This window comes from Lissotriton vulgaris, chromosome 9 (genome assembly GCF_964263255.1).
Source record: "Lissotriton vulgaris chromosome 9, aLisVul1.2, whole genome shotgun sequence".
Taxonomy (NCBI): domain Eukaryota; kingdom Metazoa; phylum Chordata; class Amphibia; order Caudata; family Salamandridae; genus Lissotriton; species Lissotriton vulgaris.
The window spans coordinates 1,215,014,559-1,215,042,516 of NC_141697.1; the positions used below are offsets into that span (position 1 = coordinate 1,215,014,559).

A 27,958-nucleotide genomic window follows, 5' to 3' on the forward strand; every position below is an offset into this window, starting at 1 on the left:
GTCGGACAATGGCCGAAGAGCAGGAGGGGTTCAGCTCAATAACGCAGGACTCTAGAGTTCAGAGAAGAAACTTTGAGCTGGGGAACATAGTCTTTACAAATTTGTTAATAAGTGATGAGCAGTCAGACAGCAGTATCTCTGGGCACTAGGAAGGAGGGAGACCAATCAACTCCTCTTATTTTTATTCATTTTTTTTAATTTAATATAGCGCAGACATAGCCTGAAGGCATTGGAGTGCTTTACAACAGTAAAAGGATACATGGGTTACAGTGAGTTATAGTTACAGTCATTAAATTCAGATGTTACCAGCTCTAGCTGTGTGCAGGAGTTACCACACGAGACAATTACAGCCGTTGGTCAAAGGTCGTGAATAGTTAAAGCATCGATTTAGATGTTGGGGGTCACATAACAAAGGTAGTTCAGATCCGGGGAGAGAGAGTACTTAAGTATGGTGAGGGTGATTAACTAAGGTGTCTGTCAAATAGGAGGAGCCAGAGGTCCATTTTGAAGGGGAGAGGAGTTGGCCTAACGGCTAGGGCATCGACCTTGAATCTGGGGAACCGGGTTCGAGTCTCGGCAATGACGCTGAACAACCTGTGATCCTGGGCAAATCACTTAATCTCCCTGTGCCTAACAAAAATGAATTTGTCCTCATGTAACGCAACTGGTGCTATGTAAGGCACTCTGATGCCCGATTCGGGTCAAGTTTGAACTATATATAACTCTGTATGAAGAAAAAAAAAAGTGACTAGGCAGGCAGTTAGGCGGAGGAGGGAGGCAGAGAGTTCCAGATTCTAGTGGCTCTATCAGAGAATGACTGGCTCATGTTTCGTTCTCGACTGAAGGTGAGGGGGGTTCCAGGAGTAGGAATCGGGCATTTCTGGAAGCCCTATCTGCTCCAAAGATGTTCACTTTCTGGTTTAGACGGGACTTTGACCGTCCTGGTGGCTCATGGTTGCCTGTTGATGTGCAGCAACTGGAGGTGAACACTCCAGGCACAAGTTACAGTGGTCGGTTCTCCCTTGGTCATTCCAGTTCATTGGGCTAGTTCCACGGACGAGCAACCACTACCTCTACGGCCAGTGATGAACTTGGAGAGGATGATAAACCATGTGTGCTGCAGACATGAGGTCCAGAGCATCACGCTGTGGAGAACTTTCATTTCCACCAGAGACCAGGGTCGGACTGGCCTACGGGGCTGCCTGGCAATGCCCGAAGGGCTGGTCTGCATGTGTGGGCCATTTTTGGGCTGTTTTGGGGCTGTTTGTGGGTCTGTTTTATGGTCTTATGAACCATTTATTTGCTGTGGATTTCTGTGATAAATTATTAACAGAACCATTGCCTGCAGCAAAGAAATCCAAGCACACTCCCATTTCATGCAAAACACTAGGTGTCTTTACAAGTTCAAAAAAGAGCTGACCAACTTTTTAGCTATCTGATTTGCTAGTAATAGAGGCCACTTATTTTGTTGTCCGGGCCTATCCCAGTCCGACCCAAAGAGAAGGTTTGAAAACAAAACACTGCATTCGAGTTGAACATTTTCGTGAGGGAAACTGGTATTTGACAACAGGACCGACGCCCTGGACGCACAACCACAAAATATAATTGAAGTCTTTGTCGATGTAAGTTGAAGGTTTAAGAAGCGTCAATCACTGCTTGCCCTGGTAGTTTACAATTGTTTGATAAAGGTTATAGGCCTGCAATGCGTTGAGCCGGTTGGTGGTGAAATAGATACATATACTGGTCTCTTTTTTTCTTTTCCTCTTTGTCTTGTCTCAGGAGACCAGGATATTTATCTATTTCACCACCAACAGGCTCAAGATGAAGAGGCCAAAAAGACCCCCAAAAGCCCCCCCTCACACCTCCCACCCACATGCGCGGATAACATCAACAGATTCACCAGTTATGTATGGCGCGAATCAAACTTCAATCCCGAAGCTAACAACATTGTTCTAGGAGACTTTAATTTACACTGGAACGATAGTGATGACAAACAGGTCAATGCTCTTAAAGATCTTCTAGCGGAGCTAAACCTTAACCAAGCATGCACACAACCGACACACGAGAAGGGAGCCACGTTAGACTGGATAATTTCAAAGACGAACAATACCTCAATAACAGCAATTGAGCCAGCCGACTGGTCAGATCACCATGTCATAACCTTCCTAATAAACACTATGAAGAATACCAGAACCAGTCAACCTACCAGACACAAGAAATGGATGCGAGATACCAAAGAGCTGAATATGAAATTACTAAGAGAAAGCTGTGAGAAGAACCTAAACCCACCAAACAAGATGCTGAAAGTAGAGGATCTTACGAATCATTATACTACAACAGTATCAAACAGTCAATACCACGATGCCATTAAAGCTGAAAAGAACAACAGAGAAGATCAAAAATCCATGGTTTAGTGGAACATTGAATGAAGAAAGGCGGAAGCTCAGACAGGCGGAAATAAAATGGAGACAACACCCATCAACGCACGAACTGAATACCCTTAGGAGAATCCGGAGCGGGTACAATAAAAAGATCCTAAACTCAAAAAAGGAATTTATTAGATCGGAACTAGATAATGCCAAAAATAGGCCGCGGAAACTATTCGAGATTTTAAAACAGCAATCTAATAAAGTGGCCAAAACTGCCCAAGAAACGACAAAAAACTCAACTAAGTTGTGAAGAGTTCGCATCTTTCTTTACTAACAAGGCTAATACTCTGGAAAGAGAGCTTAGGAAAAATGAAGCTGACAATATTGATAATACAGACAACCGTACACCGCAAACAGTTATTATCACCTCGGAAATCACCCATAACACAAAAAACATGGCGCATTGGGATAACTTTGAGATACTGGACCAAAACACCATCGCCAAAACACTATCGGACATAAAACCCAATAACCACTATAACGATCCACTCCCATCAAAGTGCATCAAAGAAATAAATCATATTGTGATTCCCATATGGACGAAAATAATAAACGCCTCCCTATCCCAAGGAACCCTGCCTGATTGCCTAAAAACGGGTCATTTGGTTCCCATCATCAAAAAACCCACAGCGGACCCAACAGATCCAAATAACTTTCGCCCTGTGACCAACATCCCTATTCTTGCCAAACTAATTGAAAAATGTGTTCAAAACCAATTAAGCCAACACATCACGAACTTCTCACTACTAGACGATTGTCAGTCAGGATTCAGAACAGGACATAGCACAGAGACAGCGATCCTACATATTGTCGATGATGCACTACAGGTGTTAGACCTTAATCAGACATGTCTTCTTATCCTCCTAGACCTATCATCAGCATTTGATACGGTAAATCATGAAAAATGATTGAACAGGCTTCATAACAGGATGGGATTGGCAGGAAATGTGCTAAAATGGTTTGAATCTTTCCTTCAGAATAGAACACAAAGATTCCTGGTCAATCAGTCACTCTCAACATCAAGTCCTAATTCAATTGGAGTACCGCAAGGCTCTACGCTATCTCCATCACTATTTAACCTATACATTGAACCTCTCACAGAAATCCTTCGAAATTCAAAGATATCCTACCACATGTATGCGGATGATACGCAGATTTACATCAAGATAACATCCATGGAGGACGTCAAGAGAATGAATGAAGCCTTAAAAATATCGTTACAATGGCTAGCAGACAATCATTTGAAACTAAATGCACAAAAAACAGAATTTCTATTAATCACACCACCAAATAAACACACAGAGGGGAAAGAATGGTGCAATATGATCACAGCATTAAACTGCACCCCTACACTTGTTGGATCTGCAAAATCATTAGGAATCACACTTGATGAGAACCTAAACATGAAAGCCCACATCAAAGCTATGGCAAAAAGCGCACGCTATCACCTGAACTACATCAGAAAAATGAAACCATTCATATCCACGACGGATCTCAAAATGGCAGTACAATCACTTGTCATTTCAAGGATTGAATATGGATGTACAACGCTAGCAGGGCTCCCAAAAATTTCAACAGCACCACTAAAGGCATGTCTCAATGCAGCTGCAAGACTGATAACAGGATCGAGAAAATTTGACCACATATCACCACACCTGAAAGCATTAAACTGGCTACCTTACGAAGCCAGAATCCAGCTAAAAATGGCATGCATAACCCACAAAGCGCTACACCACAACACACCTAAGTATCTGGCTCAGAAAATTAAAATCTCCGGAGGAAGCAGACCGGCCAGGAGTGCAAAGGAGCTGCTACTGAGACCAGCCTTCTTCAAGAAGAAGAAATCGTACGACAGAGCATTCTCAGGAGCAGCACCAAGGATCTGGAATTCACTTCCGCCAAGCATAAGAAAAATTACAGACACTACATCCTTCAAGAGGGAAACGAAAAGCTTCCTAATAAATAAGTTCCTTCCATAGGTCGGACCGAGGTCAAAAGAACACTTGATAAAGGAGTGAAAACAAAAGCAACACAAACAATAAGCATTTGGGAATCATTGATTCTAGACCACTCATTTCAGCCATATTCAAACATATATACTATCTATTATATATTACAAATATAAGTATTAATGTAAACATCGGAATATGACATACCATGTATATACTTACTATATGACGTCTAATGTATAATGTCTATCTATTGCTTTTGTATGTACCTACCTCTTTACAGTGAACGATTTTACAAACTCTTGTCTATAACTACCTCACATAATGTAAAGCGCTCTGATACCTAAGAGTCTTGTTCGCGCTATAGAAAACTTTAAATAAATAAATAAATAAATATAAATAAATAAGTAAGGCTCCCCGTTTTCCATTTTTACTGATTTTTACAGATAAATACAGACAGAAAACCATTTATTTCTTTGTCCGTATTCATTTTTAAATGTGGATAAAACTGGAAATTGGGTTGCTTTTTGAGTGATTATAAATGCTCTGTACCATGACTGCCAGGCTAATGGCTGTGTGGAGTGATAGGTAAGGCGGTTAAAATAGAAATGAAGTTTGATTAAGAGGCTTAAACAGCAGTAGATATGCACAAGGTTGATAAAGAAATTTACATATTCTCTAAAAGTACATGGATTTATGTTCTGCGGGTCTTCATATCACTGAACCCTGGCAGGCATTCAAGCAGGAGTGCTTATTTATCGGTTAAAAGAATGTGGAAATATACCAGTTTAAGCTTCATTTATTTCACAAAACCTAAAATAAATATGGATAAATACAGATAAAATTAGCAAAAAAATAAATATGGATAAATACAGACGGAAATGTAAAATTTTTTTTTTTTTTAAATAGTACCATAAAACGGGAGCACTAATCATGTGACCCCGCCATCAAGACCATAACCCCCGTCAGGGGAGGAGGTTGGTGGAAGTTTAAGGCATCTAGAATAGCAAGCGGCTTAAACCCCACAAAATGGAGCAGGAGGGCTACCTTCTGGAAATAAAGGGAATCGCGCTCTCGTACAGAAAACTCATTATGCGAGAAAGTCAAAACCAAAAATACTAAAAGGATATACCAGACTCAATCAAGTCGAAAGTAATGTCGCTCTCCAGAATAGAAATATGCTCCTTTTTGAGCCTAAAAAGGCAAATGAAGATTCTAAAATCATCAGCTGTATAACAGCGCGCACCAGAGAGCCACAATGAGACGCGCCAGATACTATGTAGGGCTTTGAGACTTAAAATTGCGGGGCCAAAATTGACAGTAGACCTCAGATTACCATTTGGAGGTCAAAATCACTCAGATATAAACTTATATCGAGTCACCACTCGAAATAGAAACACGCCAGGTGGTCCCCGACCTACGAAAAGATTTTAGAAAGGCACTACATTTAAATCTTGTAAGGTCGGTATTTACTGTACCTACGTGCGAACGCAATAGTGAATTGATTCAGAAGATCACTAAATGCCTGAAGTAAAACGGAGTTTGGTGTATACGTCCTTATCTGCAGTTGCTGAAACAAATACACTGAAAGAAAATCCTTCCAGTCCTCAGCCGTATCCTTGAGCACTTAAGAACAGTACGCAATAAGAACAAAGATTATCCTGCAACCAGCCATTTTGAGATGTTTCATGGAAGTGCTGATAAATTATTTAGATATTTTGTAATAGACGGCAAAGCCTGAAATATTAGATTACGTAACAGAACACTAGCGTTGAGACAATTTCAATCTAGGGCACATATTTACGGAGGGCAACGCAAGCCCTTAAGTCAGATTTACCCGGCCACGCAAAACCACCTTGCGTGGCTCTGTGTGAGTTTGTAAATCCAGTGTAACGCAAGGCAGAGCAAGTGGCGGACTAATGTTACTCGGCGCTGTGAAGGCATTCCAAGGGTGGAATGTGGGCGTTCCCAGGCATCCACCTGCGGATTTTGATGCATTCCCAAATTCGTTAAGAATAATAAACTTGGGATTGCACCAAAAATCTACGCCTTCCCAACAGACAGGTTTAGTCTTCCTGGTTATTTCCTCTTTCAACGTGTGCTGCAAATGCCTTAAAGGATTGTTCCTTCCTGCACAAAAACAATCTTGTCAAAAGCGCAGGCACCCTTGCACCATGACACACGAGTGCCTGCATTGGTGCTAGCAGGAACGCCTCATGTCTTAGTAGATACGGCACATTCCTGTTCCCCCCTATCACGCAGTGTAGCAAGTTGTCTTGCAGCACCCCATGACTTTTTGGTATAACTGGGCTCAACTATATACTGGAGCTTGATGCTGTAGAGCCACATGGCTTGAACATGAGTGAGAATCCTCCAGATTGCTGGGAAGAGGGCAGCCAGTGATGCCCAGTCTTACCCTTGCATTTAAAGGGTATCCCACAACTGAGGCTGGACAAGGATCTCGAGGAGGGCTCCCACAGCAGGAGACTTACCGCACTAGGAAACAGTACAAAACATTGTACAAGAGAAGTCACTGGCAGCAAAGTGACAACATTGCAAAGTAAAAAAATTTAAAAAGACCCCATACTTTTGAAAAGCACCAAAACGAGACAGAAAAGGATGACAAAGAGCGCCAGTGGAATGCTACAGGGTCCCCGGCAGATGCAGAGATCTGGCCAGAATAGATTGCTGATTTACATAATTTCTGCTTCCCTTTCTGTAATCCATGACCCTACTACAGAACGGCCATACTCCCATGACCATAGTGATTTTACTTATTCTTAAAACAAACAGCGCCTTGGAATGTGCTTGACGTTGACCCTCTGAAAGCAACACTGAAGGTGTACCCCGAAATATTAAACATGGAGGTGCTGCTTGATACAGCATCAAAGTTATGGGTGAACCAGGAAGTTCAGAATGGGATCACATGAAGGCGCAGCTAGAGATGTTGAACCAAAGGTGCAAAATACAACTAAGAACCTGGCGTTCAAAGCCTTCAGGCACGACCCGGGGTGAAGTCCAATGCAAAGGAGGGAAGAGGCCAGCCACTCATTCCGGATGTGCACGCCCAACCACTTTCAAATGTCACCAGCCGCCACTGATTTTAACCAGTTTTCAACAAGGTCCCGAGCTCAGCCGCGTTTAGTCTGACACGGAGTGGTAAGCTCTTGGAGCCAACATTTAACCATATGCCGACGCTGTTCAAAATGTTCCAGTCTAAACTCAGTTTAGTGTTTATCTCAGTTTATAGCAGGCTCCTTGGCCACACCCTACAAATCCTCCCTGGTTAGGCTATAGGTTTGAGTCCAGCTGCGCAACAGGGATATCGGACAAGAAAGTTGCTGTGTATTCTGAGCCTTCACAGACTTTTGACCAAGATAGCAGGCTTGCTATTCAGAGAGAACAGCAGGGACTTACTGCTCTGAAAACAAGAGTGCCAAGGTGACCCACCTTTGAAATTCAGAATTATAACAGATTAGTGCAGATTAGTGCATAAACTGTCTATCTTGCATAGCGCTTAGAGACAGCACAAAAAGGGTGTTAGGGCTATGAAACTTAATAATCAAGTTAGAATTGTTCTTGTGGTTTCCTGATTTATAAAAATGTTTTGCTGCATTACGATTTGTTTTCTATGTTGTTAAAATCATTTTATATGCGCTAGGTTAGGATTTTAAAATACATATCGTAAATGCACATTCTGTTTCCTACTGCTTTTTGTGCGCTGTTCCTTTCAGAAAGAGGGTTTGGTGTCCACTGTTGGCCCCTGACCCATCTTTTGGGCCTGATCATTAGCAGAACAACTTCTTGGGCAAACATTGCTCAGTGGGTTTGTATTGGTTGCGGTCCAACTAGTTTTCAGATTGACACACGGACTGAGTGATTGGGGTCAGTGGTCAGAAATGCAAAACCTGCAACTCTAGGAGGGACCTAGAGAATGGATCAGCAGCAGAGGCAACCGATGTTGGGAGTATGAGTATGGAGGAAGAGGGGTGGGAGGTAAGGTGGACGCATGCCAACAGTACATGCACACAAACATCCCTTATAATCCTATGCCAATTTGATGTCTGTGTGACAGTTGCCTTGTGCATATCAGTCGGCTGTGGGGTCAGGCTTAGAAATAAAGTTCTACATAGCTCGCCAGACAGTCTAGATTCTGGCACGATTGTCAGTGGTACTGGGAAACTCAGGCCAATGCAGACTGGCATCAGAATGGTGTTTTACGTACTAAAGACATTTGGTTGGTTTGTGGCATGACAATGGTCCTTTCCCTTCTAGGGCAACACAAGGACTACCATGGCAATTGAGGGGCTCGGTCCGCTCAGTTGGGATGCTGCCTCTTACTCTGGGATGCCTCTGGGTCGCCATGCGCTCTATAAATGATGTAAATAGAAATAGAATGTGTGGTGTTCATGGAGAAGCAATTGCGACACTGCCATCGAAGCAGTATCTGTCCCCTAATGGATAACACTAAAGTCTGAGGGCCCGATTCACAGAACTTAAGACAAAATCCTAAACTTACTACTTTTGGTATTCACAGAAGTTAGGATTTTGTCTTAAGTTTGTCTTAAGACAGACTTAAGACAAAATCCTAACTTAAGTCTGTCTGTCTTAAGACAAACTTAAGACAAAATCCTAACTTCTGTGAATACCAAAAGTAGTAAGTGCATTCTGTGAATACCAAAATAGTAGTAAGTTTAGGATTGAGTCTTAAGTTAGTTCTGTGTAAATTAGAGCGCACCATATACTAAGCCAGCCTCCTACAGAAGGTCTTTGAGCCATGTTGTCTAGCAGCACATCTGCTGTTCAGCATAGCTAAAAGTCACTGAAAAAAGCGCTATGATGTGGCCAGCACAGACCACGTCATAGCGCTTTTTGGGTTATGAGGGGCAGGACAATAAACTCAGCATGGGGGTGGGGGAATGAAGAGATTTGGTGTCAGCTCAACATCCTGTGACCCTGGACTTTCAGTGATTTTCAGCCATGCTGAACAGCAGATGTGCTGGTAGACAACATGGCTAAAAGGCATTCACATTGACATGGCCAATAGCTCGGGCGTTGCTGAGACCTATAGACTTCGCCAGTGCTTATTTTTGTGTAGCAGTCAGCCACCAGATGGCATGTTTGAAACAGAAAACCAACTGAATATTTAGTAAACTACACAGACAACAGTAGCGGCTGCCAGAGAATATTACCTGGGGGCATGGCAACGGGTGTAAAAAAACAAAAATAGGCAGGGGTTAGGGGGTGGAGGAAAACAAATTTGACTTACCTGGCTGCCAGCCACCGCCTCACCTCCAACCTCTTCTATTCCAGCAGGAAGCACACACAGGCTCCCCTAAGCCAATCACGCCAATCACGACATGACAGCAGCGTGGTGAGTGCAGTGGTTCGGTGCTCAGACGGGACTATGAGCCTGTGCATGTTCTTCACAAGGCTGTGCATTATAGTATAGGCTGGTGCGGAACATGCAAAGTGCGCATGACTGTTTGGCCGGCCCAAGACAACCGGTCAAACCGGCATGAGCACTTAAGTGCCCCAACCCCTCCTCCCCTGCTGCCATCACAGACCAGCTCCACCACGCCCCGTAAACATCCCTCAGTGGAAAAACATGGTTATTATCATTTTATTTTCCCTTTTTTCCCCTTTTTCCACAGTGAGGCAGCGCTCCTCCGCCTTAGCAGAGGAGCCGCCACTGACAGACAATGACATTTGATCTTGAGGAATAAGCATTGTTAAAAGTCAGTTCCCCCGTGTCCCACCTCTGTGGTACCTTATTTTCTTCCTCAGTCGTCTCCAGAGGGGAGGAGCCTCGGCCCGCCTTGTGGGCGCGATCGTTTCCAGCTCCGCCTCACTCAGCCCAGAGCGGGTGACCTGTGGGGTCGCCACAGGCCGGTGGTGCAGCTGCGGCTCCTCCATTCTGGGGGGTCGTCGAGCGGCCGCGACCTGCAAAAGAAGGCATGGCCTTGGGTACTCAGGGATGCATTGGGTCATTAGCAACACAAATTAACAAACCGGGGAATCCAACTTGTGTCTCCCCCTGTGAGAGGGTCAGCACATGTACAAACAAACAGAAGAGAGTTCTAGGGCATGGAAAAGCAAATTGTCTTTCTAAAATATATTAAAATGGTGCCTACAACTAACAAAGAATATAGCCTGTATGCACTCCAGCATATACGGGGTGAATGATTGCATAGAAAGAGCCAGATTGTGGACTTGAGAACTAAAAAGCATAACACTTTAGATACAAAAATACACATATTAAAAAAAATGGGTAAGACGTGAGCATTATAAGATTAGAATATAATAATATACTACAGAAACTGCTGTTCAGCGTTGAGAGCCCCTTTCAATATGCACAAACTGCAGATAGGGGCCAACTGTGGTAGGGCCGGGCCAGATTGGAGTTACATTTTCTGGAACTGCCAAAAGTTTCACAAATTCCGGGAGGACTTTGGCGCTGCCATCTGATTTAGAGCGGAACACGGAAAGGGTCATTTCTGGTGTCAACTCTGCTAAGAGTGTATTAGGAGCACCAGAAACAAGTTCACAAGCTCCTTTCTATGGCCAGACAAGGGGGCGTTGCATTGTGGGTATCCGGTGCCCAGCCCAGGACCGAGGACATCAGTGGGGTGCCCTACGTCACAGTGTTGATATTTACAAGGAGAGGGGCCTGGGAACAAGAATGACACTTAGAGATTACCCTACAACCAATGCCAAAGAGAAGGGGAACACAAACACCCACTGCAGTTTAAGAGTTGAGCTGGGCACAGGAATCAACTTACTTTGTGGTTTTGTGTAAATGTGATTTCCGAGTGCTGAGGGTGGGGTGGTGGAAATGCTGGCCTGCATTGTCTTTTCTACCCCTAATCCTGTTTACCTACCTCTTGTGTCTGTTTCATTTAAAACGAGAAGCAGAGTGATTTGCAAAAGGTATTTTCCTCTAGGACAATTCAGCACTCACACAGAAGATGAGCAAATAACACAGAAGATGAGCAAATAACACAGAAGATGAGCAAATAATTCAATGTGCACTGACATTGGCTTAACGCCCTATACTCGCTTTTGTAGCCATTTTGGGTCTTTTTATACCAAACTGTTTGTTTGTGGGGAAGCTGCCAGGGCTTCATCTATCAAAAATAAGTAAATAAATGGCTAAAAACAAAAATACTTTTTTGGGTCTCAAGAAGCACACATTGCTATAGAAGTCCTTCTCACTGAAAAACACATTTTAGGGGTGTTATAGTTAGCTAGACATTTCACTCGTACAAAACCATTGAAATTCCTCCGATATAGTTAGTTGTACTAACTATATCACGCGCCCCCGCAATCCACTGCTGATGTCACATATTACATAATTCATGACATGGTCAGTGACATCACTGATGACATCATCCAGTGACTGTGGTTTGCTTCGTTATTTAAATATGTATTATATATATAGCAATTTACATTGAAGAATGAGTGGATATATAAATATAAATATCTGGATGGAGGATTTAGTAGCAGTCTGATTGTCTGTTTACTTGACTAATTTAAAGTGTCTCACTAAATATATTGGATAGTGACTAAACTGTGTGAACATCTGTATCACTTTGTCAGTTGTTGTGTAAACGACTTCTCCAGTTGGTTACTAGCTACTTGAAAGTCTATATTAGTTATTGATTAGTTAACTGAGTATTTGTATGGGAGGGTGAATGTGTGTGTGGTTCGGTGGGAGGTGTGTGACTGCCCAAAGATGTGTGAATAGTTGATTTAGTAGGTAAATGACTTTAAGACTACATGTTATAACAGTTGTTTGGGTGAGTGAATATCTTTATGGGTGTGGTGATGAGCAAATCTCTCTCTCAATGGTACATGTCCAGCAAAGTAGAAAAATGAAAGGCAATGTATGTGTCAGTTGTTGTTTATAAATAAGTATACATAAGACTGATTGTATGTGTGACTGTATGGATAACTGTATACTTGTAATAGTGATTTTATAACACACTAAGTATAAGTTACTATCTATATGAATAGATGAAGTGGTGTTTGTATAAGTGTATAGCTAAGTAAATATGTAAGTATGATCCATTGTTTGCATAAGTGAGTAGGATACCTTCATAAGTAAATAGGATGTGTGCTGGTGTGTAATGTAGATTTAGGTGTATAAGTATATTTGATAGTGTTCTATTGATCATTGACTGCATGTATGAGTGAATCTGTAGGTAAGTGATTAGATGTGTGTATACATGTAGGAATCACTGAGTGGGTTTTTAGAAACTTGTATCGGTGCGTCAATGGATTCAAATATCATACTCTGTATTTTACACTGAGTGATGAAAGGTTATACTAGTGTATGATGAGGTGTATCTGATTGTCACGTGGATGATGTCATCAGTGATGTCATCAGTGATGTAATTTGGGATGTCATCAGTGATGTCACTGACCATGTCATGAATGATGTAATATGTGACATCATCAGCAGTGGATTGCGGGCGCGCGAGATATAGTTAGTACAACTAACTATATTGGAGGAATTTCAATGGTTTTGAACGCGTGAAATGTCCAGCTAACTACAACATCCCTAAAACCTATTTTTTTTTCCAGTGAATTTCTAAGGTTTTTTAAATGCTAATTCCTAACTATATCAGGCCTGAATCCCATGGTTTTTTCAGTGAATTGCAAAGGTTTTTTAAATGCCAATTCCTAACTATATCAGGCCTGAAACCTATGTTTTTTTCAGTGAATTCCGAAGGTTTTGTAAATGATAATTTTTAAATGTATTGATTGTTATATATTTTTTTACACTGATTTACATTTTTTAAACTATTTATTTTTAGATATTTTATTTTTTAAATTACATTGTAATTACATTATACATTACATTACAAAATATACCTTCTCAGAATGAATTACTTTAGTTTCAATACTTTGCAAATAGGCAACAGACTTTTAAGTACAGTAGTTACAGTTGTTGCAATGGGCAACACAATTTCAAAAACAATGCATCATTGACCTCAATGTGTTTTTCTAGTTAAATACAATTAGTTACTTTATGGATTACTTTTCTAACCAAAGGACTGGATCCTAGATTCAATCCTTGGACATCTCCTGTAAACGGTTGAGTAAAAGTGTTTTAGTTACAGTAGTGATTTTTAGGTCTCGCTTAACAAACGCGCATGCGTTGTTCTGCGAGAGTATAGTACGGCTCTCAAAAATGCTCCCAAGTCTGCAGATTGGACACAGTGCATGTGCGCCGGGCACTCGCACACCACCTGTCCGCCTGCAGGCTTTGGGAGCATTTTCGCGGCCGCTTTGATGTTGCTCAGTGAGCCACGTGGCCACTGAACATCAAAGCGGCCGCGAAATTGCTCACCATTTGCCACCCCTCCCCTCCCTTTTCCCACTTACTGCTTGTTGGAGTCGGTCCCGCCACTGTGGTTGCTTTACTGGCCTGTACAACCCGCTAATCTGCCCATACAGGTTGAGCATACAAAACAAAGCTAGGCCTCTGCTCACCCTCTAATTTCATTTGTCCTGCTGCATTCCTCATATAAATTGTCAGTGAAATCAACTGCTTACAGTTATTAAAGATCCAAGCAGCGGATGGCAGTAAAGTGTGTCCTCAGCAAGGGAATCTTTTAGCGACACTAGGCTGCGAACGCAGGTTATTCATTCCAGGCCCGTCCCTCTAGTTAAAACAGATTGCAAAACCATCTTTCGCAAGAACATTGACCAAGCTACACAGAGTGGCAGAATCCTGACCTTGCCCACATATTTCCCTACAAACAGTTCGACGTCTATTTCATTTTCAAATCCAGCCAAACTCACTTCCCCCATATGGTAGGTCTTGTTTATAGCTGGTATTTACCGCTGTGTTTCTTTATTTTGTATATAGCCATTACATATTGCCATGAAAACTCCTGCACGTATGTAATGTTTCCCAATATTCATTTTCCCATAGTTTATTTTCCCAGGAGACTCACCCTCACACACACTCTGCACTGTCACACACACTCTGCACCCTCACAAACACTCTGCACCCTCACAAACACTCTGCACCCTCACAAACACTCTGCACCCTCACAAACACTCTGCACCCTCACACACTCTGCACCCTCACACACTCTGCACCCTCACACACTCTGCAATGGAACATTCACTCCAAATACCACTCAGTGCCACATAATTACACGCCACATAATTACACTGATCAATGCCACATACACTCCAAATACCACTCAGTGCCACATAATTACACTGCACTCAATGCAACATACACTCCAAATACCACTCAGTGCCACATAATTACACGCCACATAATTACACTGCACTCATTGGAACATACACTCCAATTACCACTCAGTGCCACATAATTACACTGCACTCATTGGAACATACACTCCAAATACCACTCAGTGCCACATAATTATATGCTACATAATTACATTGCGCTCAACGCAACATACACTCCAAATCACAATCAGTGCCACATAATAACACGCCATATAATTACACTGCCCTCAATGGAACATACACTCCAAATCACACTCAGTGCCACATAATTACACGCCACATATTTACACAGCACTCAATGCAACATACACTCCAAATACCACTCAGTGCCACATAATTACACGTCACATAATTACACTGCACTCAATGCAACATACACTCCAAATAGCACTCAGTGCCACATAATTATACGCCACATAATTACACTGCACTCAATGCAACATACACTCCAAATACCAATCAGTGCCACATAATTACACGCCACATAATTACACAGCACTCAATGCAACATACACTCCCAATACCAATCAGTGCCACATAATTACACGCCACATAATTACACAGCACTCAATGCAACATACACTCCAAATACCACTCAGAGCCACATAGTTATATGCAACATAATTACACTGCACTCAATGCAACATACACTCCAAATACCACTCAGTGCCACATAATTACACACCACATAATTACACCCTACTGAATGCAACACACACTCCACACAATACCACTCAGTGCCACATAATTATATGCTACATAATTACACTGCACTCAATGCAACATACACTCCAAATAGCACTCAGTGCCGCATAATTACACGCCACATAATCACACTCTACTCAATGCAACATAAATGCACCCTGTTTTATTATCTATCGCCCTCACTCTGTCTATCGCACTCACTCTATCTATCTATCGGCCTCCCCTATCTATCGCCCTCCCTCTATCTGTCTATCGCCCTCACACTATCTATCTATCGCCCTCACGCTATCTATCTATTGCATCACCACAGCATCAATCAGCACCACCACAGCATCACTGAGGGGCACCATAACATCACTATGCGCTATCACAGCATCACTGAATGCCACAGCATCACTCGTCGCCACCACAACATCACTCAGCGCCACCACAGCATCAATCTGTGCAACCATTCAACAACAACTGGTTCAAATATGTTCTATCAATGTTTCAAGCTGTATTACAAATGTCACAGAAAGATGTTAATATTTTCGTCACAATAAAATACAATGAACATAATCTTCACAAAAGTTATTTACAAAAGTTTAAGCTATTGCCATTATAAATTACAATAACTTTTATTTAAGTATTAATCAATAAAAAAATTAAAAGCCATTGTTATTTGTAATATCAATACATCTAAGTCACGTAAATACAACACATATTGCATACAAATGCTATAGGTGTTACATTTGCAAAAGTTAAAAACTATTGGCATTGTAAATGACAAAGCTATTCATTTCGGTATTTTCAAAACCAACACATAAATAACAAAATTGTCATTTACAATATCAATAGCTCAAACTTTCCTAATGCGAGACCTATTGCATTGCAAATGCTTGTTAAGGAATATTATTGTATTTTAAAAGTTGACACTTAGAAATGTTTTCACATAGAATCATCAATGTTATCCTATGGGAGGAAATTCACTTAGCAGGTAAGTAGTGTTATCATTACTTTTTCTTACTCAGTTGTGGATCCTGGATCCAGCACTGGTGCATCTCCTGTAAACAGTTGAAAGAATGGGTTTAAGTCATGCAGGTGATTTTTAAGAAACATTTTTAGTTTGTGAAAATATACGCTTAGAAACTTTTCTGGTGAAAACCAGACAATAGATTCCTATTGAAGGAAATACAAGTCACTGGTAAGTACGGTTAGAATTACTTTTCAGGGTCAGTGCTGGGCTAAAAGATGCAGCACTGGGTTCTCTCCTGATAACATGTGAGTAAATCGGAATTCGTAGTTCGGATGATTTTAGAGGAATATTTGTACGTTTCAAAAATAGACACTTAGAAACTTTTCTACTGAAAACCACACAATAGAATCCTACGCAAGGAAATACAAGTTATTGGTAAGTACGCTTAGATTTACTTTTCAGGGTCCGTACTGGGCTCAAAGATGCAGCACTGAGGTCTCTCGTGATAACAGGTGAGTAAATTGGAATTCGTAGTTCGTCTGATTTTACAGGAATATTTTGCTCAATAGTGAAGGAAGGGGGGCGGGGCCTAAGGTGACGTGTGCAAACACGCCCTGTGGCATGTTTTAAGTTGGAGAATTAATTCCTCATCAATCCTGAGGTCCCCTGTCGGCCAACTAGCCCACCAGGTACCTCCAGTATGCGCCAGGGAGCTGCGTTGCAGAGAGGTGTTCAGAGGCCACGCCCCCTTTTTACAACACTCTGCAACGCTCATAGTGGGACCCCCTGACCAGGCCTAGGGGGTCAGGGTGTTTCTACCCTGTCCCCTTTTCTTGTTTTTCGTGTTTCTTTTTCTGTTTTCTTGTACCTCAGTTCTACCGAGGCACAAGATGGCTGCCAACACTTCCTGGTTTGGAGTGTTGACAGCCAATTAGCATGCAGCTCGTGCTCGGGAGGGTAAGCGTATAATCCTCGGACGGTACTTTGTCCATTGATACATCTATGATTTTACATTTTATTTTCTCAGGAACTACTGAACGGATTTACACCATTTAACAAAAAGAGTCATCTGCGAACCAAACTCTACCTTTTTGCCAAATTTGGTGTAATTCCGTTCAGCAGTTCGGACTGTAGCCCGTCTTAAAGATCCCTACGGAAAATTGCATGGGGAAAACACGTTTTGGGACCTTTTTTCTCGGCCCCCGCTTGACGAATCACCCAGAAACTTTCAGGGAAGGAGCGGAGCAGGCTATCTTCTTGGAGAATTTTGCTTGTATTCATCGACCGGCGCCAAAGTTATTCCAAATAGAATGTTGCGGATTTCCTATGGAAACTAGGTCCTAACTATATCTACCCACTGGGGACCACCAGTAGGATGGATGGATGGATTGATATATATATATAGATATATATATATATATATATATATATAATATATATATACATACAGCAAACGTCCCTTGTTTAGGAGGAGCGACCAGTCACTGGTGCAGGCGACGAGTCAAGGACTGGACTCGTGATTTATTTCCAAGCAAGAAAATAAATACGCCGCACAAAACTTCCTTCACCAGGTGAAGGAAGTTTTGTTTGAGCTCAAATAAATCGCATGAAAACAGATCCGAGAAGAGTGCGGCGTATTTATTTTCTTGCTTGGTAATATATATATATATATATATATTTATTATACCTGGCTGTGAGGAGAAGCCCACCGCTGTTGCAGGTCAGCGGCGGCCCCACATGGTGCTGCAGCGTGTTGGAACGAAGGGGAACCGTCGCCCTTGCAAGGGGGTGGCCGCTTCCAGAGCTCAGTGTGACAGCCAGAAAGCGGGGCAGGCCCAGTCCTGAACCTTTGCATTGTAATGAAAGCCAGTCCAGGGACTGTTAAGCAACACAACCACTGGGTTAAAAACTAGTGCACTACATCACCCAGAACACCACAAGGTTGGTGCCGCCCACAAGGGCAGGTGTTGGAACATAATTGTGCACTTCCTGCAGCCCTTCCAGTTGTGCTGAAATGCCACTGAAGAAAGGTACAACCCTGAAACGTGTCTGCCATTCAATGTTGTATGCTGTTTCCTGACGATATCCTGCTGGCAGGCTGTCAAACGAATAAAGATGAGCTGATGCATACCTACACATATATACAAACATATATTTGATGTTTTAATAATGTACTTTTATAATGTATATGACTTTACCACACATGCATTTGCATTATAATGGCATGCGTGATAAAGTCATATGCGTTGTAAAAGTTTTAGAAATGATGTCTTTGCGGAGTGATAGTCCTGCGTTATAAAAATTGCAGAGTGATGGTATGCGGGATGTTGGTTTGCAGAATATCATCACATATTCCCGGGGGAGGGATAGTCCCTTTCTTGCTATTTCCGTGGAGAAGGGCATTGTGTCCGGATATGCGTGGCGCGAGGCCTGTGCGCAGCAGAAGTGGAAAATCTCCAGTGTGCGCTTCAGGCGTCACCGGAAGTTAAGGCGAGATTACATTCCCTGCACAATTGCCCCTGCTTGCACTCCTTCCAGCCCTTGGGAATAGCGCCATGCCAGACCTTCATACAGTAAAGCAGGTGCACGTCACTGGGAGCACGGGACAAGCACACCCGGAGCTGGAATGTACAGAACCTGGGAAGAAAAAACAATGAAATATTGGGCACAACGCTTGCTTTTTTTCCGTAATACCGCGCCCCGCACATCCCCATGCCCCCAGCACACGCCCACAGCACACGATATGAGACATGGCATGAAGGGCGGAACGTACCACATGCTTCCAGTGTTTGTCACGCCCCAAGCACACGCCCACAGCACAACGCAGACACGCCCACAAGGGACTACTTTGCTGGCACGGTTCTTTTACCTTTTAAATGTATATGCGTCTGCATAGCCTATGTCCTTCTGCTGCAACTGCCCTTTCAAACTGTATTGGGTGTTGTGATTGGTGCTGTGGTACCTGAGATTACCCGCCTCAAAGGTTTGGGCTCTCTCTTTATTATATTAGTATAGATATAGATAGATATATATCTCTGATTAGTTAATTTACTGTTAGACCTCTAAGCTTCTGTAATAATTTGATTAACTTTTTCACACTGCATGGCTGCAGAATGATCCTTTGACACCAAAAACACATGAAAACCAGGGTACGTATCACAAATATGGAAACACAAGGTTCCTGCAAATATTCTGGGAGCCTAGACCAGCTTTAAAGCGTCTTTCTATCAATAGCAGCAAATTACACTGAGCCGAGTAGGGTAGAGGATCTGAAATAAAAGGAACAGTCACCAGTGGAGAGACCAGGACAGTCTGAGCCTTAGCTGTGCAGGCAGCAGGAGCGGTGTCTGCTAACCCCCAGTTGAGGGACGGTGAGGTACCTAGGAACTTGCAGAGCATCTCTCACCTGGCCAAGCGGCCGGTCCCTAGCATGTTGAGCTCAGTGTCACTGCCAGCGCTCCACTATCAATGATTGTACCAGGGACATCTCCTCTCCAGGAGCTTCAGGGCACAGGGACACCTATGAGGCCATTGTACATACTGCTGATTATTTAACTTAGCAGTGTTTTCATGAGCTTTACCTGTGCACCGGTCAGTCCTTTCACCCTCTGGTCCAAGCCCCAGAGGACAGGAGGAGGGGGAGGGGGAGGTAAGAGCTATCTTGTTCTCTAATGGGAGCAACTTTTATTTTGGTGCCCGTGCCTCTTTTTTGTCCCAGTCAGACCTTGATTTCACACCACGTTAAAGGGTTCTCCAGGTAGTAGTAAGCCTCATTAAAGGACCAAGAATGTAAAAAACTATAGGAGCCAGGACTCCCCCCCCCCCCCACCCCCACACTCGCCTCCAAGCCTCGATCGACCTATTGAATCATGTTCAGATCTGAACCTCCAACACACCATACGGTCTCACAGACAAGATGGAGATTAAACAATCTCATTTAATAACCCAATCAAGAGCCAAGTAATCAAAGCAATCAAATTCAGTCATCTCATCAATGTTACTTCAGGAGAGCAATACAAGTAATCTCCATCTGAAGTCCAGTAAAGTGTCATTTAATGAAGAGCCAAGTAATCAAAGCAATCACCTTCAGTCATCTCTTCCAGGTTACTTCAGAAGCAGAAAGATTCTGGAGAACTAAACCATCCATAATCCATCTTCTACAGCTCAAAGAGGAACGCAGGAAATACAATAACCACATTGTGAAGGAAAAGGCCACATTCTTCCCCAGAGCACTAGATGAAGCAAAATACCACCCTAAAGAACTTTACAACATCATTAAACAGCAAACCTATAAACCAGCAAATAAGAATCCTCGTGCCTCAAAAGAACGCTGTGACAATCGCTAACAATTCTTCAACAATAAAATCATGAAGATCGAGCTCTCCTTAGACCATCAACACCCAGCCAACTACTGAAATCTCTCCCTCTTTCCTCCCGCCGAAATCCCAAGTATCAGCCTCCCTCCCTGAGCCCACAGGATGCAATCAAATCCCAGGATAACCCACAAATCCAAGGAGCTTGAAGATATTCAACTCAGGGGGGGATCTCAAAGATGCATGTGAAATCTAAGCCTCCTCCCACCTAGCAGACCTTCTGCCAGCCTCCTTGGTGAAAAGTCTAAACCACACCCTACGCCCTGGCTGGATTGAGATAATAAACAGCTCCCTGAGCAATGGAGTTCTGCCCGACTACCTCAAACTAGGTCAAGCCACCCCCATGCTAAAAAAAGCAGTGGCTGACCCGTATGATCTCAACCACTTCAGGCCCATCTCTAACCTTCCATTCTTGGCAAAAATTCTTGAGAAATGCGTTCCATCCCAACTCAACCAGCACAGTGACTCCAACAATCTTCTCGACTCATTCCATTTGGGTTTCAGCAATGGATGCAGAACAAAAACAACTCTACTGAATATAGCAGATGGCATACGCAAGTCACTGGATGCTGATAGATGCTGCTTACTCATCCTCCTAGACTTATCAGCGGCCTCTGACATGATCGACCACAAGCTGCTTTTAGAATCCCTCCATAAAACAGATCGGAGCAGACGGCTTGGTTTTGAAAGGGTTCACCTCACATCTACATAACCGCTCCCAACACATAAAAATAAACAACTCAACCTCACATACTTCCACAATAACCCGGGGTGTCCCCAAAGATTCAGTGCTTTCATCATCACTCTTCAATATCGACATGGAACCCCTCACCACCATACTCAAACAAGCTAACATCCCATACCGCCTTTATGCAAACGACACCCAGCTCTACTTAGAAATATTGCTAGAGGGCTGAATACTACTCTCATAAAAGTCCAAAACTAGCTGTCACACAACCACCTGAAACTCAACCAAGACAAGACAGAAATCCTCCTCCTATCAAACAATGGACAGACCACCCAGATCCAAGAGTGGATAAATAAAATTGATGCTTTTAACTGCAAATTGACTTTGGCTAATTCCGTCAAATCCCTGGGGATCGCCCTGGACCAAAGTCTGAGCATGAACCCACACATAAAGAATACAATGAAGAGTGCATTCTACAACCTAAAATTCCTACATAAAATCAAGCCCTTCCTCCCCTGAATGATTTAAAAACTGCCATGCAAGCTACAGTTCGATCAAGACTAGACTCCGGGAACACCACCCTCACTGGCATCGCGAAGTCGCACATAGCGCCCTTCAGAGCCACACTAAAAGCAGCAGCAAGGCTGATCACTGCAGTCAAAAATCGCAATCACATCACCCCCTCTTGGAAAAATCCAAACTAGCTCCACATTGAAAACTGTTGGTGCTTCAAAACTGCCTGTCTCCCTCACAAAGTCTTTCACACAAGAAAACCAGCTTATCTTTCGACCAAACTCACAAAGGCAGGACAGACGGGAAATACACGGAGCTCCAACACTTTGCTTCTCATCCCCACCAAAAATCAAAAACAAAAATCCCTAAAATACACACGCTTTCTCGGGCAATGCTCCCAAAATCTGGAACTCCCTTCCAGTAAATATCAGGATGAACCACTCTTTCATGACCTTCAAAAGACAACTAAAAGATCTTCTCCTCAATCAGCACCTTAACCCCTCGCGCTCTAACGCCTAGCACACAACTTAAAGCTCAACTGGAATCTCTTCACCGAGCTGACCATTGTTTGTTTGTTCCTCTGCATGAAATGCTTTCATTTGACTTAAAAAGACTTTATTTTGAAACTTATATTATCCAAAACTGCCTTTGGGGACTTGCCAGCGCTTTATATAAAACTCTTAAAATAAACGCTTTTAAATAAATACAGTGGTGAGACTGACTGACTGAATGAAATATTTTTAAAGCGCTCTATTGCTGAGGCGTCTTGGCGCTATAGAAGACATTATAATATAATATAATATATATATATATATATTGAGAAGACATATGCCATACCACTGACCACGTCACATTGGCAGGCATCTACTGACCACACAACAAACCACGTGACAATAAATGGAAGAACAGTCACACACCATATTCTGGCCAGACGCCAATTCACTGGCAAGCAGCCACACAACTCTCTTCTAACCGCACATCAAGCCAACACATGACACCCCACTGATCATGTGCCATAAAAACTAACAAATATCCACACACAACACCACTGACCACAAGTAAATAAACATGCATGCAGCCTCGTGTCAACACCCATAGTATTAAAACAAGTGAGCAGTCACAGACACCACTCAAACTGGTAAGTAGCCACACGGCATGCTCCTGGCCTCCTGTCAAACTGCAGCCAAAACCATGCCAATCAACACGAGTCAGACTGGCGACGGCCACATGTGATACCTAGTGCTTAATTTGTAAAAGAATAGGTGCAAGGGCTAAACGTTTTCTTCAGAGCCCAGCTCTAGCGCTGCCAAATACCAGGGGCAGCTGGTGGAATTTGAAACTGGTGGGGCGCGTATGCAGAACGAATAAACGTTTGCAAGCGAGCCCGACGGCAATAAGGGGGTTTGGGGGGGGGTTATCCCCTGTGAAGAATTTTTTTTCTTCAATTGCCATCTTTTTGGTGCGCTTTTCAGCACTATTTCTGTGATAAATGGACTAAAAATTCAGTTCTAGGCATTAATAAAAGAAAACATACATTATTTCAGAGAATTTCTGGGTTACCAAGCAAGTCTGACTCCTGAAGAGGGCTAGGGTACTAAGCAAGACTGCTTTGGCTGTACCCTTTCCAATGGTTGATCGCAATTCACGGAGGGCGGTGCTTTAAGAGAAACGGTATGTAAACAGCCGTAAGCACTATTGTGCCAGTGGTGGAAGGAGAGACTTGGAAAGTTTTTAGTCCATCATATAGGTTATAAGTGTATCTGTCTTATGTAACTGGCACCTTTGCCATACCTGGCATTTTAGGCATGAGCCCTGTGGATTCAGGTTAGTAGAGTAGGGACCTAGTGCAGGCACTTCCGAGACAGTGCATGAGTGTAAAGATCGTTTCTAAATATTGGATTACACAAAAGGGGACAAATGTGGACATTTATGTCATAACATGTACACCGCTTATTTGCTTGTCTCGTGCTCTATTAGTATCCAAATTGTCGCAAAAAAGCCTTAAAATACCACACAATCATGATGAAAAGTTGGAAATGTCACACAGGCAAACTGAAAACTTGTCAGCTTGCTTTGAGACATCAGACTCAGTGGCTGTTCTCACCGTGAGTGGACATAACCCCCAGGAATTGGAAGAGGTGAGGAGGACACAACTTGTCCTTAATTTATTTAATTCTGGCGGGCATGCACCGCCCAGGCGACAGCGGCAAGTCATGGGGGCCTGTGCTGGCAGGAATTTGAAATGAAAACATCCTGCCTCCTGCCACACCGACTTGACCCTTTTGCTTTAATTAGAGTCTCTAGCCAGCTAGAATTGTTGCTGCAGCCTGGCACCAAACTTGAATAAACAGTACACTGAAACCACGAAAAAGTCATACATAAACTATGTGAACCCTTGGCAGCTAGGTCTTTTTTGCATCTTTTGTGGCGATACACAAAAGCAGTGATCGATGGGTGAATTATGACCTGCATCCTTTGCCAGCACATTTCTCAGTAACAAACTCCTCTGTGGCCCGTTTTTGATCATAGCCCCTTCATACCCGCAGCACACCCTGCCAAATCAATCAGTCCCCGACAGCCACGAACTGCAACGTCCACTACGCCAAAGCAAAACCGTCTGGCAGCATGCCACTCTCTCATCAGCACAGATATGTGTGATCTATGTCTGTTTAACATAGGCAGATGGCGAGCCATTCGCTCTTATTTTCCTGTCACTAACAACCCAAACCATCTCCCAAGCATTTTATACTGCATAACTAACTAAACAGGGCCAGAACCCTCAAGACCAAACAACGTTGCGTCTACACACCGAGCTGCCGAGCATTTACGTCCAAGTGCAGCCGAATTCCATGTGGCACTAGTCAGCCCACAGCTCTAAAAAGCCTTCTTTGTGGCAGTCTTAGGCCAGAGAACAGCTAACAGGCCAATACCATACATGCACCACATACCACGATTCCTCTGACCCTAAACTAGAACAGAAAAAGTAAACACTGCACACTGCCCCACAGGCAGCGAAGACACATTTTCTTGGTTGGGCTGAAGTGAGGCTGATATATCTCGCTGTTCGGCAGCACAATCACATCATGTCCTCACACTGCATTTGGATACTCATGTACCAGCACACACGGGCCTTGCACAGGTGCAGCACATGGGCCTGCCTTGCACAGCAGAGCATGTTCATGGCGTCCTTCAATGTATCCCCATCTTGTGTGGGGCACCCTTGTTGGGTACTGACCTCCTAGCCACCAGCAACTGCATTAAGGAAGCTAAGAGACGTACCTCTCTAGGTATGTCTGCCTATAGGGCTGACAGGCCCAAACATGCAGAGGGATGCCGACTAAAAAACTAGGAATTCCTGCAGATGTTGCCCACGGAGCTCCCAAGTGACTCCATGTCATGGTTAGTCATTTCCACAGCACGTATTACTAGTTTTTAGCTCATTTCCAACCACTTCCGATTTAACCAGGCTTGGGATCTGTAGATCAGGAAAAGTATTTTGTCCAAGATCACACACATTGGTCAAGTGGGAAGGCATTATTAGAAGGACCGTCTCCTTGAGCCACAAGCGTCAAGCAAATGCAAACCGGACTTTCTGTAAATGGAATCTCTCTTCAGTTATAGACTATGAATTTATAATAGCATCAGGGGATTTAAGATGCATGATAAACAAAACTACAAGTACCAGGATGCATCGAGAAAAACAGATGTGGGCGAGCTATGCAAACTTGACATGGGCCAACTGTCAGTGCTCGAAGCTTATTTGTAAACACCATCTTGTGTACACAGAGAGGCGCCGAACCTGAGCAGCTCGCACAATTCCCGCTCAATGGTACCGCCTGCTACGCGCTCGACTACAACACTGACGCATCAGGCAGTGCATGGCTTGATCATTGAAATTATTAATTTAGCTTTGGGCCATTTATACAAACATATTTAAAGAAGGTTAAGAACACTGTCAGAAGGTCAAAAGTTAAACCTTTTTGATCATAACACACAAAAGGCCATTGTCAGGTACGGAGGATCACAAAAGCCCAACTACTCTAAATCCCCAGATAATTTCAGCTTAATACGAGGCACGGCTGTTAATTCCTTCAGTTCCTCACTCCACAAATACTCAATTTACCTTCCCCCACACTCTCAAACATACCTCGGGCCTCTCCAACTTTTCTGCTGACCTCAAGATAAAAGAATGGACGTCCACGACACAAGGAGAAACTCCGGAAATCTGCAGCATGTTGCTTTTGTGGCACTGGCACCACCTGTGCGTGTGTACCCCTCACTCCCCACTTGACCGCCCACTGGTGCCAATAAATGCATGGAGACAAAAAGTCATCACCTGGCCTCTATAAATTGATAATATAGCGGATTTAAATAAAATAAAAAAAACTTACCTGACCAGGTCCGCGCCGCCTCTGCTCCGGGGTCCCGTTGGCACCTACACTGGAATAGCTGCGTCACTGCTGGCAACCCCTCGCTCTCAGCCAATCCTAACGCTGCTCCAGCAGCGCCAGGATGGATTGGCTTAGCAGGGCAGGGCTGCTGTCCGCCCGCCTGCCCATTAGGAGAACGAGGTTTGAGCCTTTGCTCAACCCTCGGTCTCCTAATGCACAGCCACCCGCCTGAGCAGACACTAGTGCGCATGACTGGGCTGGTCAGAAAAATTTGCTGACCTTCTCCAGCCATGCGCACTTGTGCTCAATGCTGCATGCCTGGTCTGACAATGCATGTCAGTCAACATGACGTCAGACCGCCCACTCCCTTCAGACTCTGAAGGGGGTGGGCGGTCCGACATCATGCTTACTGACATCATACTCCGTTCTCCCTCTGAGAGTTTACTTAAGTTCAGAGACTCCGAGGGAGCTGCGGGCGCGGGCACAGAACCACCTTTCCTTCAGAAAGCAGCTAAAAACCTGGCTATTCGATGAGTAATGCACACACCCTCCCCCAAGCGCCTTGAGACCCTCTGGGTGAGTAGTGCGTTATACAAATTTCTGAACTTTAACCTGAACTTGAACTTGTGGGGCAACCCCCCCAATGGACGCACCGCCACTGCCAAATACCAAAACTGATGAATACCAAAGGTTTCTAGTACGGATTCCACCTACTGCCTCTTTCTTCCACTGTCCAATCCATACATGCCAGCATTTCGCAACAGGAAAGTGGGAGATTTGGAGGAAAAGAAAAATAATATGAATATACCGGGGGGATGCATTTTCCCTATTGACTTGTATTGAAGCAGAAGCGATTTCAGACGACAGGTAGAAAAAAAGATGGCTTTAAATAAACTGTGGAGTCTCCCACATAAATGCTGGCTTGTGTGCCTCGACTTCCCACCTCAATGTCTCCCTCTTTAGATTCTTTTGAATCCCTGCTTTTTTCTTCAGTCACTGTGTTCGTGCCTTTCTCTCCCTCCTTTCTTCTTTTACTGCGGTTTACAGTCTATCTCTAAAGTTCTGTGGCCTTCACGAGAAGAGCGAAGAAATCCTACAGAAATGAAGCTATGAAGAGAGAAGCCTTTGTGGGGCTTCAGCAGAGCCCAGCCAGAGGTGCCAACAGGGCCCCCAACTCCCAGTGAAAGGAAAATGGAAAATCATCAAAATGACAGAATTCAAGTTCATGCAGTGGTTCAAATGTCTTTTGCTTTCTTTTTTCTAGTCAATCTAAGAAAGACGTGTGGTATTTTTACCTTTTCAGTCCCAAAACAACCTGTTCTTTAGCAGCCTTGTAGGTCTGGCTTGACAGCACAGCTAGCTGCAAGACCTACTGTTACCAATAATTCCAACTATACATAGAAGGGGGTTCAGCTCCATCCAGGAGCGTCACACTTCCACCTTATCCTATTGGCTGTTTCCTGCACCATTACACCTCTTATGGAGTGCTTGAATTGCAGTGTACGGGGGACTATTTTACACCCATAAATACACTGAATCATCTCACGTTCAATTTTTTATCTCTTACATGCATTGTATACCAGAATTGTTGACTACAAAGACCTATTGTTAACATTTCTTTAAAACATTTAATATATATATAGCATCAGCTTTTGGTCCACCCAGACGGGTTTTACTCTC

At 43.4% G+C, this 27,958-nt stretch overlaps 1 protein-coding gene across 2 annotated transcripts in view; it reads right to left on the bottom strand.

Annotated features, from left to right (window-relative positions):
• Nucleotides 1-27,958, bottom strand: part of LOC147693064 (solute carrier family 26 member 6-like) — a 222,609-nt gene that overhangs the window by 143,120 nt on the left and 51,531 nt on the right. For both annotated transcript variants that reach the window (XM_086939311.1, XM_086939312.1), the window contains exon 2: nt 10,149-10,321. In XM_086939311.1, coding sequence (XP_086795437.1) covers nt 10,149-10,294 — 146 coding nt within the window. In that variant the 5' untranslated portion in view covers nt 10,295-10,321. The remainder of the gene's footprint in view (nt 1-10,148; nt 10,322-27,958) is intronic.